A 14508-nucleotide genomic window follows, 5' to 3' on the forward strand; every position below is an offset into this window, starting at 1 on the left:
TGTTGAAGAAAATAGTATTGAATATCTTCCTTTTCGACCAATAGCGTATAAGCCTGTTTCCATTCCGGGCAATGGAGCTTCACTAAATGCATTAAGTGGGCGGACTAAATAGCACAGCAACTGAACAAAACCAGATTTGTAAAATGTAGGTGTTAACTGCCTCATTCGCTTAAACTGTGACGTCGATCCATCTATTTACGCTATGCGGAAAAAAGCAGTCACGCGCCAGTGCTTTGACAGGCAGTGTGTGATTGTCCGTTTCATTACTAGTTACCCGAGTAGATATTCACTCTTCTGAACAATTGATTTTGTGGCATGTCGAGCACAAACTGATAAGATAGGAGGCTAAATGCCAGACGTTGGAAAGTGTGTCATTAATTGAAGGTACAGTATACTACTTCTCAATGTTAATATGCAAATCATAATCATGCTTAAAGTTAGTATGCTGGTGTCAGGAAGCACACCAAATTTAGCAAGTGTCTCAAACTGAGCTGGCTAGCAAGTGTCTCTCAAACTGAGCAACCCTGTTGTAATTTCTCCAACATCTTAACTGTTGCAATTATTGTCATAACGCGTCGTATCATAATCTCGTGTTCATTTTGTTTAGTGTTGACCGTTTCCAGTAAACATCTCAAGTCAACAAGTCCGCTGACGATGGCCAGCAGGGATGCCAGTGAGAACACCCCTCTTTTGGACAGCAGCTCTGTGTGCAGGACTGTGTCAGTGTTCCAGGGCAGAAGACTGGCGTGTGCAACTATTCTGCTTGCAGAATCATTGGAACGAGTCGCATTCTATGGCATCACTTCCAACCTGGTTCTTTTCCTTAACAGTAGCCCATTTTATTGGAACGGGACTGAGGCCAGCCAGGCCCCCCTGATGTTCATGGGGGTTACATACCTGATCTCACCATTTGGTGGCTGGCTGGCTGATGCATATCTGGGCAAGTTCTGGACCATTGCTGGCAGTTTGATTCTATACTTCCTTGGCATGCTGTTTTTCCCATTTATCACATATGACTACTCCAGGAATGCCCTATGTGGTGATGAAATTGCATTTCCGGTGCAACCTGCAGAGTGTTGAGCTCAAACAGTACTCCTCCAAGCAATGTGACCTGCCCCACACGGGCACCTTACTGTGGGCCAGTGATCTACATGGGCCTTGTTCTCATCGCCCTAGGTGTAGGAACAGTAAAGTCCAACATCACTCCATTTGGGGCCGACCAGGTACAGTAAAGCTTATGAATAAGCAAAGCATTCTCTCTCAATTAAGACTTCTTCAGAAGGGCTTCTAAGATCAAATGAAAACTCAATGAAGGCTCAATGTATTGTACTTTACACTGTTGCTAATGCATTGTTGCTAATGTTATCCCATATGTGAGTTTAAGAGAATATATATATATATATATATATAACAGCCTAATTTATAAAGTCTGAAAGGTTCTGAACATGATCTTACTTTGGCCAGCCTTGTATATGGACTGAAATGGTAGTTGTGGAATAGGCTAAATGTTGATCTAGTACGCCTGTCATCTCTCTACATTTACCACGAGAAGTCAATCAGCCAGGCCCATGCTGGTTAACCCTTTTGTAATTTTCATCATGAAGTTACATTTGGGTAATGCCATCCATCAGGTCTGGTCAACACACCAGTCATCTAAGGCTAAGAAGAATGTGAGATGAGTAATTGTACATCAATTTAGGAAGTGAAACTCACATTTGTCCTGTTAAGTTTCTCATCACAATTCTAGATTAGGCCTACCTGTAAGACCCTTAATGAAAGAGGAAATCCCATTTCAGTGGGAAATCTGATCTAGCTAACCCAGGCTGTCCCAAAATGTTTTCAGAGTTTGTGACTGATTAGCATAGATTTCAATCCCATTGTCATTTACCACATTTCTGATGGGTGATTGGTTTAGATTTGTTTAATTTTGATTGCCCAAGTTTCTATGGGATTCACAAAGTAATATTGAGGAAAAAAGGTAAATGCCACTGAGCAGGATTCATAGAAATCTTGTTCACCTGTAAAACATGATTAGATTAGCCTATTCATAAGTTACTAGAAATAACTTATTGCTGTTCACAAAGTTCTCTTCCCATTTTTTTTGTCAAGCACGGAATAAAAGGAAGATGTTAGCACTGTTTATCACGTGGATGTTATACACTCATTCACTGCCATTGAATGATGGGATATACAATAAAATGTTTAATATAATTAGGGTGTTTCTCTTATTAGATAGCAATGTTAGGCCTATGTCTTCAGTTTGATATGATACTACTATTCTGTTTTGTTTCCTAAAGATGCTCATGGAGAGCAGAATGCCATGACAATCCCTTTTGCCTCACAGGTAAAAGATCGTGGCCCAGAGGCCACTCGCAGGTTCTTCAACTGGTTCTACTGGTGCATCAACCTGGGTGCCATCTTGTCCCTGGGTGGTGTGGCCTACATCCAGCAGAACATCAACTTCCAATTGGGGTACATAATTCCAGCTGTGTGCCTGGGTGTCTCTTTCCTGGTGTTCCTGCTGGGGCGCACAGTCTTCATCAACAAGCCTGCTGACGGTAGTGCCTTCACTGACCTGTTCAAGATCCTGGTTTATGCCTTCTGCAACACACAGCCCAAAGAGCCCAACCTGCTAAGGTAAGAGGGGCCAGGCAGATCACTGCTGTTACTAAAGCCCCGTTTCCAATGGCACATACAATTAGGGCCAAATTCCATTTGAGCCACCTTGAAATCTCAAATGTAAGCTGGGTAGAGGGAAATCCGGGCCAGCGCAGCCCAGTTTCACAACTGGCTGGTGACGCCTTTTACTATATAGCCACCAAGCTGATCACTGCTGGATGCTGTCAACATTTTTAGTTGGATAGCTCGTCTGGGCTTGTTGCTGTTAGCTAGCACATGGACAGGCACTACTGCAGTAGTCACACATGGTGCAAATTACCACCATAGCTGGATCCTTCATTAATTTTTGTACTACACAAACTTTTATAAGAAAAGTCAGCTCTCGAATGCTAGCTACCCTGTTATGCTAGCAACGGCGCTAACCGTTTACCTAGATAGCTAATGTCAGCAAGCTACATACATGGCTGAGTCTGGCTGGAACTGGCAGGAGTATATAAGTAATGTTATTTACTGCATGGTGAGGGTGAACTCAAGTCTTCAACATCTTGCTAGCTAGTAACATTAGCTAAGCTAACTGCAGTCACATATTGGGTACCTAGCAACATGACATCATTTGTCATTTCTGGAGGCAGTGGAAACGCAATAGTTAGCCCAACCTGGGTTGACTTCAAAATTCCAATGGAAATGTGTTTTTAGTAGTATCAGTATCTATATGTAGGCTAGATAAAAGGTGTGAAAGAGGCTGTGCTTTATCTGATCTCAATGGAAACACAATCTTGACTTTGTAGCAAACATGTTCTAATCTACTTTGGGAGTAAAAAGAAGGCTATGTTATGGTTGTTCTCTAATCCAAGATAGTACCACACCACTAGGTGTTGATCGTAGCTCTTTATGTAAGGTGACCAGATTTCTGACATTAAAACCGGGGACATTTCCAGTTCAGCGGTCAATCTATCATTAAAATATCCAATGTTATTATCTATGAAATAAAAAAGGGGGACAATTCCGGTTTCATGTATTTAGTCTTAACAGGCACACTGTGATAGACAGAGAAAACAACTATATTACAGAAACACTACAGACAAGACAGAACTGTCCGATCTGAACAGCCATTCAGTGGTCCTGGTAGAAGTAAGCGCAGAAGAGAACATGAGCAAAATTAAAAAAACAGACAATAGTATATGTGAAATACACTGCTCAAAAAAGTAAAGGGAACACTTAAACAACACAATGTAACTCCAAGTCAATCACACTTCAGTGAAATCAAACTGTCCACTTAGGAAGCCACACTGATTGACAATACATTTCACATGCTGTTGTGCAAATGGAATAGACAACAGGTGGAAATTATAGGCAATTAGCAAGACACCCCCAATAAAGGAGTGGTTCTGCAGGTGGGGACCACAGACCACTTCTCAGTTCCTATGCTTCCTGGCTGATGTTTTGGTAACTTTTGAATGCTGGCGGTGCTTTCACTCTAGTGGTAGCATGAGACTGAGTCTACAACCCACACAAGTGGCTCAGGTAGTGCAGCTCATCCAGGATGGCACATCAATGCGAGCTGTGGCAAGAAGGTTTGCTGTGTCTGTCAGCGTAGTGTCCAGAGCATGGAGGCGCTACCAGGAGACAGGCCAGTACATCAGGAGACATGGAGGAGGCCGTAGGAGGGCAACAACCCAGCAGCAGGACCGCTACCTTTGCATTGTGCAAGGAGGAGCAGGAAGAGCACTGCCAGAGCCCTGCAAAATGACCTCCAGCAGGCCACAAATGTGCATGTGTCTGCTCAAACGGTCAGAAACAGACTCCATGAGGGTGGTATGAGGCCCCGACGTCCACAGGTGGGGGTTGTGCTTACAGCCCAACACCGTGCAGGACGTTTTTCATTTGCCAGAGAACACCAAGATTGGCAAATTCGCCACTGGCGCCCTGTGCTCTTCACAGATGAAAGCAGGTTTACACTGAGCACATGTGACAGACGTGACAGTCTGGAGACGCCGTGGAGAACGTTCTGCTGCCTGCAACATCCTCCAGCATGACCGGTTTGGCGGTGGGTCAGTCATAGTGTGGCATTTCTTTGGGGGCGCACAGCCCTCCATGTGCTCGCCAGAGGTAGCCTGACTGCCATTAGGTACCGAGATGAGATCCTCAGACCCCTTGTGAGACCATATGCTGTCGCGGTTGGTCCTGGGTTCCTCCTAATGCAAGACAATGCTAGACCTCATGTGGCTGGAGTGTGTCAGCAGTTCCTGCAAGTGGAAGGCATTGATGCTATGGACTGGCCCGCCCGTTCCCCAGACCTGAATCCAATTGAGCACATCTGGGACATCATGTCTCGTTTCATCCACCAACGCCACGTTGCATTGTTCAGGAGTTGGCGGATGCTTTAGTCCAGGTCTGGGAGGAGATCCCTCAGGAGACCATCCGCCACCTCATCAGGAGCATGCCCAGGCGTTGTAGGGAGGTCATACAGGCACGTGGAGGCCACACACACTACTGAGCCTCATTTTGACTTGTTTTAAGGACATTACATCAAAGTTGGATCAGCCTGTAGTGTGGTTTTCCACTTTAATTTTGAGTGTGACTCCAAATCCAGACCTCCATGGGTTGATAAATGTGATTTCCATTGAAAATGTTTGTGTGATTTTGTTGTCAGCACATTCAACTATGTAAAGAAAAAAGTATTTAATAAGAATATTTAATTAATTCAGATCTAGGATGTGTTATCTTAGTGTTCCCTTTATTTTTTTGAGCAGTGTACTTAACAACTTAATTAAGAAATAAGACGATGATGAGATTGGTAACTACATAATATACTTATACCAACCTAATCTGTATATTTCTCAGCAGAATGTATCTTCTTCAGGATTGCTCTGTCTTTGGCCAGCTTTTCCATGAACTCCTGGCAGGGGAGGTTGAAGTTCGTCTTCACAATAAGCATGGTCTTGATGGTAGGAACAGTGAACCTATTTCTTGCTGCTGTCCATATATCATTCATTTGGAAAACACTCTCTCGACTGGTGCATTACTTCCAGGTAAGCACTTGACAACAGATGCTAATCTAGCCACGTTAGTGTGTGTGGGATGTCGTTCTCTTTGAAGTGGGTAACCACCGTGCTCCATCTCTGACTAAGCGGTATCTCAGATGTTTTCCTTTGTTCAAGCGATCCGACCCTTTAGGAACTCTTGCAGGCCAGTAACCTCATCAAACAATGCATCCTCATTGATGGTCACATTGGGGCATTTTTCCTGCAGTGTGCCTGCTGCCTTCTGGATCTCTTCACGCTGAGGTTGCCTTTTTAAAAGGAGACAATGTAAATATTTTAGATTATCTGTGTGCTTTCCCCATGCTTGCAAGTAGTTCACAGCCACAGTGAAAAATGATTGGGATGTTTTGAGAAAGCTCTCTTTAGACATTGCTCCATTTCCCTCTAGCTCTCTCAGAAGTCCTCTGACTAAAATCGGAATGAAGTTGTCATCACATCTTGCAGTCAATTTTGCCTCGATGTTTCTCAGAATTGCAACTGACTCCACAGCAGTCCTGTTATTCAAGCATCTTGATAATATCACTGAATATGGTCAAGTTTCCATGGACAAAGGCCAGCCAAAGTTCAGTCAGTGGATCTTCGAACATTGCTCACAACAACAGGGCATTTGTCTTCAGAAAGAAAAAAGGATTTTAATGGCACTCTTTCTAGAGCAGGGAGCTTGGACAGCCAGCGAACATAGCTGTGTCCTAAAATGTTATGGTACTCCTGGCCAACAAACTCACAAAAGCTCTTCAGTCTTCTACTCTGATGGTGAAAATATGAAACTATCAAATATCTTTGTGAGCAGGTACTCAACATCAAGGGGAATCATATCCAAAGCTGTTCTGGCCGTGTTATGAATGATGCCAATCACCTCCCGCTGCAGAGCATTTTTAACTTTGGTATGGACATTGACCCTCCCCAGCCTATTCAGTCCTCCAAAGTTGGTATTTGTGTTGTCGGCAGAGAATGCCACAACTTTGTTTTGCAGGTTACATTTTTGGATGACCACCGCTGCAACCTCCTGTTTCTCCTTTCAATTCAACAAAATCATGCAGTTTTGTTTCCACAGATGTGTTGCCACCATATATCTGACTACTACTGGCAGCAGCTTTACATGTCCATGATTGGACGCATCAATGGACAGGGACACAAATTCAACGTGGTCTAGGTCCTGTTACCAAAGTAGTTGCCCATGGTGCTAACACGTTACTCACTATGGCTTCACATTTTGTCCTAGCACATGTAGACTTCGGCTCATAAAGCTTTTGTGTCAGTTGTGCTGTGCAGTCCATAGATCTGTAACCATGATTGTGTCGCATAGTGTGGTATGCAAAGACACCCTTTCACAGCTAAAGCATATTCTTCTTGGGAAGGCTCTACCTTCTTGAAGAATGTGGTGACAGAGGGCATACAAACATGTGCAATCAGGGGGGCTTTATGCTTTTTTTGTCTGTTGATGTTCTACCACTGCCGTTCCTCCCCCGCTGCCAATTAAAAAAGAGGAATTACAAAGGGTGCAGTTAACCATTCTATCATCTTGACCTGAGCGTATAAATGGATATTCTCTCATGTCATTAAAATGGCATTTCTGTTTATTAGAGGAGGTACAAATGGCTCTTTCCATCTGCTCTTCACTCTCCTTGTGTCACTCTTCTTACTCTTAACTTTTTCTTCTCCTCCAATCTTTCTCCACTTGTCTTCCTGCTTTTTCTTCCTTTCCACCTCACTCTTCCACACTCCTCGCTTCACTCTTTTTACTCCCTTAACTTCTTTGCGCACCGATCCCTTTAGCGGGATCATTTTCGCCAACAGCTGCTGAATTGTAGAGCGCCAAATTTTAAATTACTAAAAATATTTAATTTTCATGAAATCACAAGTGCAATATAGCAAAACACAGCGTAGCTTGTTGTTAATCCACCTGGCATGTCAGATTTCAAAAAAGATTTACAGCAAAAGCTATCCAAGCGTTTTATGTTAGGACATCTCTCTCATCAGCCAAAACATTACAGCAAAGTAGATTGCTTTTCTGACTTTCGTGACCAATCAAATTAATCGCTTACCTTTGATCTTCAGATGTTTACACTCACGAGACTCCCAGTTACACAATAAATGTTCCTTTTGTTCAATAAAGATTATTTTTATATCCAAAATACCTCCATTTGGTTGGCGCGTTTTGTTCAGAAATCCACAGGCTCGAGCGGTCACGACGGGGCAGACAAATTCCACATAGTATCCGTAAAGTTCGTAGAAACATGTCAAACGTTTTTTATAATCAATCCTCAGGTTTTATATGCAATCCTACCGGACTGTAGCTTTTTCAATAGGAGAGAGAGAGAAAATGTCTGCTCCAAGCTGTTGCGCATGCAAAACTCTGCTGGCACCCAGCCATCCACTGATGCGATGTGATCTTTCTCTCTCATTTTTCAGAATAAAAGCCTGAAACTATGTCTAAAGACTGTACACACCATGTGGAAGCCATAGAGAAGGGAATCTGGTTGATTTCCCTTTAAATGAAGGGAAGGCATGCAATGGAACAGAGAGGTCTCAGGAAAAACAGCACTTCCTGGTTGGATTTTCCTCAGGTTTTTGCCTGCAATATCAGTTCTGTTATACTCACAGACAATATTTTTACAGTTTTGGAAACTTTAGAGTCTTTTCTATCCTAATCTGACAATTGTATGCATATTCTGGGCCTGAGAAATAGGCAGTTTCATTTGGGTATGTTTTTCATCCAAACATCAAAATACTGCCCCCTACACTAATATATATATATATATAGTACACTATTAGATAAAATACTTTGGTTAAGATTCCCATTGCTTGCCTCATTTTTGTATTTTATCTAAAAAAAATGTTTTGCAATAATAAATTGGCAGGATCTGTAATCATATCTTTACCTTTCCTCCTATCTCTTTCACGCTTCTTCCTATCCAGTCTTCCTCCTCTCCACTCTCTAACAGAAAACATTTTGCTAATGTATCCATGAAAATGTCAAAATACATTTTCACACTACTTATAATGCCAAATCATTAAAATTGTAATCTACAAATAAATATTCTCATAGGTAATTGTGCATTATTTTAATATAATCCTATTTTCAAAATAGCCCGTCCACTACATGTTTACATGTGAACGTTTTTTAATCTGGTTACCATGACAGTGGCTGGCAACCTAGGTTATGCTAGCTATCTAGCTAAGTTAACATTAGCTATTTAAAACCTTATAAAGCAGAGCATCTATCTATATAATAAATTGTGACAACATCATTCGCTAGTATCTCAAAACAAGTGTAAGTTTGTTTGTGGTCATGTTGTGGATTCACTTGACACTTGCTAGCTTCTGGCTGAGTTTTCCACAGCAGTTTTCCCTAAAACTAGCGCGAGCAAGAAGTTAGAAGAGTGAATGAAGCTGATATAGTTAGCAGCCCCCTCTGCTGGACAAAACAAGCACAACGCGATTGAGACATCAACCGGTAGGCTCTGCTGCCCGATCTTGCCACGTATAATATTATTTCACTTTGCAGTCTGTTTTTTACGCACAGTTAAAAATGGGGACATTTCCGGGGACAGCTCCAGCCGGGGACATGCCACCAAAAACGGGGACTGTCCCTGGAAAACGGGGACGTCTGGTCACCATATCTTTATGTTAAACCCTTCTTTGATCCCCAGCCTGTACTTTTTTTTTGTGGTCTTCCCTGGCATTCATCATCATCATTCATTGTGGAGGAAGTTATTCTGAAGTGCTGTTGCTTGACTTTGAACCTAAGTAGCACAATCTGTTCAAGAACTTAACATTGTTTTAAGTTGGCCAATCCTACAGCGTTTCAAGAATTCCTTATTAAGGCTTTTTCTCAAGAGATAGGGATTATAGGCTTTAGTAGAAAATGGGTCCTTTTGCCAGAAGTGCCATTTATTTAAAGGAGAGACATAAACAAAAAAGGCCTGTTTTAAGTCTCTTATCTCCAGCATTTAGTTTAATAGTAGCTGAGTTTATGTTTAAGGAATATTTACAGAATTGTACGGCCCCTATCAAAACGTGCAGTAGCCGCTTTGTAGATCTTTTTAAAGTTGTTCAATTGTGTTATTCTTCTCTTGTTAAGGGCTAAGCCAACCATGCTTGATGGAGCTAAGGTGACTTATGGAGGGAGATTCCCTGAGGAGAAAGTGGAGGAGGTGAAAGCACTGCTGAAAATTCTTCCAGTGTTCTTTGCTCTTATCCCATACTGGACTGTGTACTTTCAGGTAAGAGATTTGTATTAACCTCTTCTCCTTATGGTAACAAAGCAGCTTTAGTTTTTTTCATAGCAACATGACGTAACATCAGCAACGGTGCGTTCGTTCAGTGTTATTGCAGGCAGAATAGCATTACAACTGAAGAAATAGTGAGAGTTTGGGGACTTTGAACATGTACTGTAGGCCTACGTTGCTAGTGTAATTATTTGATTTTCATTGTGCTATAGATGCAGACAACATATTTCCTCCAGAGCCTACATTTAAGGATTCCTGACACCAGCACAGGCACCAACAGCAGCGCCGGCACCGACCAGGTAAACTCAAACTGAGCCTTGGTTGATTTTTTTTTTCTTATTCTGGAAGGTGTTATAAAGCCGCCCCCAGGTGGTAAGGGTAGGCAGCAACACATTGATCCTCAACGCGGGGCCCCTCCTGTACTCCCTGTTCACCCACGACTGCATAGCCAAGCATGACTCCAACACCATTAAGTTTGCTGACAACAACGGTGGTAGGCCTGATCACCGACAACGATGAGTCAGCCTATATGGAGGTCAGAGACCAACCTCTCCCTCAACATGAGCAAGATAAAGGAGCTGATCGTGAACTACAGGAAAAGGAGGGCCAAACACGCCCCCATTCACATCGATGCGGTTGTAGTGGAGCGGGTTGAGAGCTTCAAGTTCCTTGGTGTCCACATCACCAACAAACTATCATGGTCCAAATGCACCAAACAGTCGTGAAGAGGGCACGACAACACCTATTCCCCCTCAGGAAACTGAAAAGATTTTGCATGGGCCCTCAGATCCTCAAAGTTCTACAGCTTCGCCATCAAGAGCATCCTGACCGGTTGCATCACCGACTGGTTTGGCAACTGCTTGGCATCCGACTTCTAGACGGTAGTACGGCCCAATACATTAGAGGGGCCAAGCTTCCTGCCATCCAGATTCTAGACTAGGCAGTGTCAGAGGAAGACCCCAAAAATTGTCAATTCCAGTAGGGCAATTGGTACCGGAGCGCCAAGTCCAGGTCCGAAGCCGTAAGACTCCTGAACAATTAATCAAATGGCTACCCGGACTATTTGCATTTTTTTTTTCACTGCTGCTACTCACTGTTTATTGTCTATGCATAGTCACATTACCCCTACCTACATGTACATATTACCTGGACTAACCTGTTTATTGTCTATGCATAGTCACATTACCCCTACCTACATGTACATATTACCTGGACTAACCTGTTTATTATCTATGCATAGTCACATTACCCCTACCTACATGTACATATTACCTGGACTAACCTGTTTATTGTCTATGCATAGTCACATTACCCCTACCTACATGTACATATTACCTGGACTAACCTGTTTATTATCTATGCATAGTCACATTACCCCTACCTACATGTACATATTACCTGGACTAACCTGTTTATTATCTATGCATAGTCACATTACCCCTACCTACATGTACATATTACCTGGACTAACCTGTTTATTGTCTATGCATAGTCACATTACCCCTACCTACATGTACATATTACCTGGACTAACCTGTTTATTATCTATGCATAGTCACATTACCCCTACCTACATGTACATATTACCTGGACTAACCTGTTTATTATCTATGCATAGTCACATTACCCCTACCTACATGTACATATTACCTGGACTAACCTGTTTATTATCTATGCATAGTCACATTACCCCTACCTACATGTACATATTACCTGGACTAACCTGTTTATTATCTATGCATAGTCACATTACCCCTACCTACATGTACATATTACCTGGACTAACCTGTTTATTATCTATGCATAGTCACATTACCCCTACCTACATGTACATATTACCTGGACTAACCTGTTTATTATCTATGCATAGTCACATTACCCCTACCTACATGTACATATTACCTGGACTAACCTGTTTATTATCTATGCATAGTCACATTACCCCTACCTACATGTACATATTACCTGGACTAACCTGTTTATTGTCTATGCATAGTCACATTACCCCTACCTACATGTACATATTACCTGGACTAACCTGTTTATTGTCTATGCATAGTCTCATTACTCCTACCTACATGTACATATTACCTGGACTAACCTGTTTATTGTCTATGCATAGTCACATTACCCCTACATGTACATATTACCTGGACTAACCTGTTTATTGTCTATGCATAGTCACATTACCCCTACATGTACATATTACCTGGACTAACCTGTTTATTGTCTATGCATAGTCACATTACCCCTACCTACATGTACATATTACCTGGACTAACCTGTTTATTGTCTATGCATAGTCACATTACCCCTACCTACATGTACATATTACCTGGACTAACCTGTTTATTGTCTATGCATAGTCACATTACCCCTACCTACATGTACATATTACCTGGACTAACCTGTTTATTGTCTATGCATAGTCACATTACCCCTACCTACATGTACATATTACCTGGACTAACCTGTTTATTGTCTATGCATAGTCACATTACCCCTACCTACATGTACATATTACCTGGACTAACCTGTTTATTATCTATGCATAGTCACATTACCCCTACCTACATGTACATATTACCTGGACTAACCTGTTTATTATCTATGCATAGTCACATTACCCCTACCTACATGTACATATTACCTGGACTAACCTGTTTATTATCTATGCATAGTCACATTACCCCTACCTACATGTACATATTACCTGGACTAACCTGTTTATTATCTATGCATAGTCACATTACCCCTACCTACATGTACATATTACCTGGACTAACCTGTTTATTATCTATGCATAGTCACATTACCCCTACCTACATGTACATATTACCTGGACTAACCTGTTTATTATCTATGCATAGTCACATTACCCCTACCTACATGTACATATTACCTGGACTAACCTGTTTATTATCTATGCATAGTCACATTACCCCTACCTACATGTACATATTACCTGGACTAACCTGTTTATTGTCTATGCATAGTCACATTACCCCTACCTACATGTACATATTACCTGGACTAACCTGTTTATTGTCTATGCATAGTCACATTACCCCTACCTACATGTACATATTACCTGGACTAACCTGTTTATTGTCTATGCATAGTCACATTACCCCTACCTACATGTACATATTACCTGGACTAACCTGTTTATTGTCTATGCATAGTCACATTACCCCTACCTACATGTACATATTACCTGGACTAACCTGTTTATTGTCTATGCATAGTCACATTACCCCTACATGTACATATTACCTGGACTAACCTGTTTATTGTCTATGCATAGTCACATTACCCCTACCTACATGTACATATTACCTGGACTAACCTGTTTATTGTCTATGCATAGTCACATTACCCCTACCTACATGTACATATTACCTGGACTAACCTGTTTATTGTCTATGCATAGTCACATTACCCCTACCTACATGTACATATTACCTGGACTAACCTGTTTATTATCTATGCATAGTCACATTACCCCTACCTACATGTACATATTACCTGGACTAACCTGTTTATTGTCTATGCATAGTCACATTACCCCTACCTACATGTACATATTACCTGGACTAACCTGTTTATTGTCTATGCATAGTCACATTACCCCTACCTACATGTACATATTACCTGGACTAACCTGTTTATTGTCTATGCATAGTCACATTACCCCTACCTACATGTACATATTACCTGGACTAACCTGTTTATTGTCTATGCATAGTCACATTACCCCTACCTACATGTACATATTACCTGGACTAACCTGTTTATTGTCTATGCATAGTCACATTACCCCTACCTACATGTACATATTACCTGGACTAACCTGTTTATTATCTATGCATAGTCACATTACCCCTACCTACATGTACATATTACCTGGACTAACCTGTTTATTGTCTATGCATAGTCACATTACCCCTACCTACATGTACATATTACCTGGACTAACCTGTTTATTGTCTATGCATAGTCACATTACCCCTACCTACATGTACATATTACCTGGACTAACCTGTTTATTATCTATGCATAGTCACATTACCCCTACCTACATGTACATATTACCTGGACTAACCTGTTTATTATCTATGCATAGTCACATTACCCCTACCTACATGTACATATTACCTGGACTAACCTGTTTATTATCTATGCATAGTCACATTACCCCTACCTACATGTACATATTACCTGGACTAACCTGTTTATTATCTATGCATAGTCACATTACCCCTACCTACATGTACATATTACCTGGACTAACCTGTTTATTATCTATGCATAGTCACATTACCCCTACCTACATGTACATATTACCTGGACTAACCTGTTTATTATCTATGCATAGTCACATTACCCCTACCTACATGTACATATTACCTGGACTAACCTGTTTATTATCTATGCATAGTCACATTACCCCTACCTACATGTACATATTACCTGGACTAACCTGTTTATTATCTATGCATAGTCACATTACCCCTACCTACATGTACATATTACCTGGACTAACCTGTTTATTGTCTATGCATAGTCACATTACCCCTACCTACATGTACATATTACCTGGACTAACCTGT

At 41.5% G+C, this 14508-nt stretch overlaps 1 protein-coding gene across 1 annotated transcript in view; it reads left to right on the forward strand.

The window, feature by feature from the left end:
* Positions 1–212: 212 nt before the first annotated feature.
* Positions 213–14508, forward strand: part of LOC115111532 (solute carrier family 15 member 4-like) — a 54858-nt gene continuing 40562 nt past the window's right edge. Inside the window, 6 exon segments of the mRNA XM_029637678.2 lie at positions 213–384; positions 608–1075; positions 1078–1223; positions 2345–2637; positions 9748–9889; positions 10108–10194. Coding sequence (XP_029493538.2) covers positions 655–1075; positions 1078–1223; positions 2345–2637; positions 9748–9889; positions 10108–10194 — 1089 coding nt within the window. The 5' untranslated portion in view covers positions 213–384; positions 608–654.

Source organism: Oncorhynchus nerka, linkage group LG27 (genome assembly GCF_034236695.1).
Source record: "Oncorhynchus nerka isolate Pitt River linkage group LG27, Oner_Uvic_2.0, whole genome shotgun sequence".
NCBI classification, from domain to species: Eukaryota; Metazoa; Chordata; class Actinopteri; order Salmoniformes; family Salmonidae; genus Oncorhynchus; species Oncorhynchus nerka.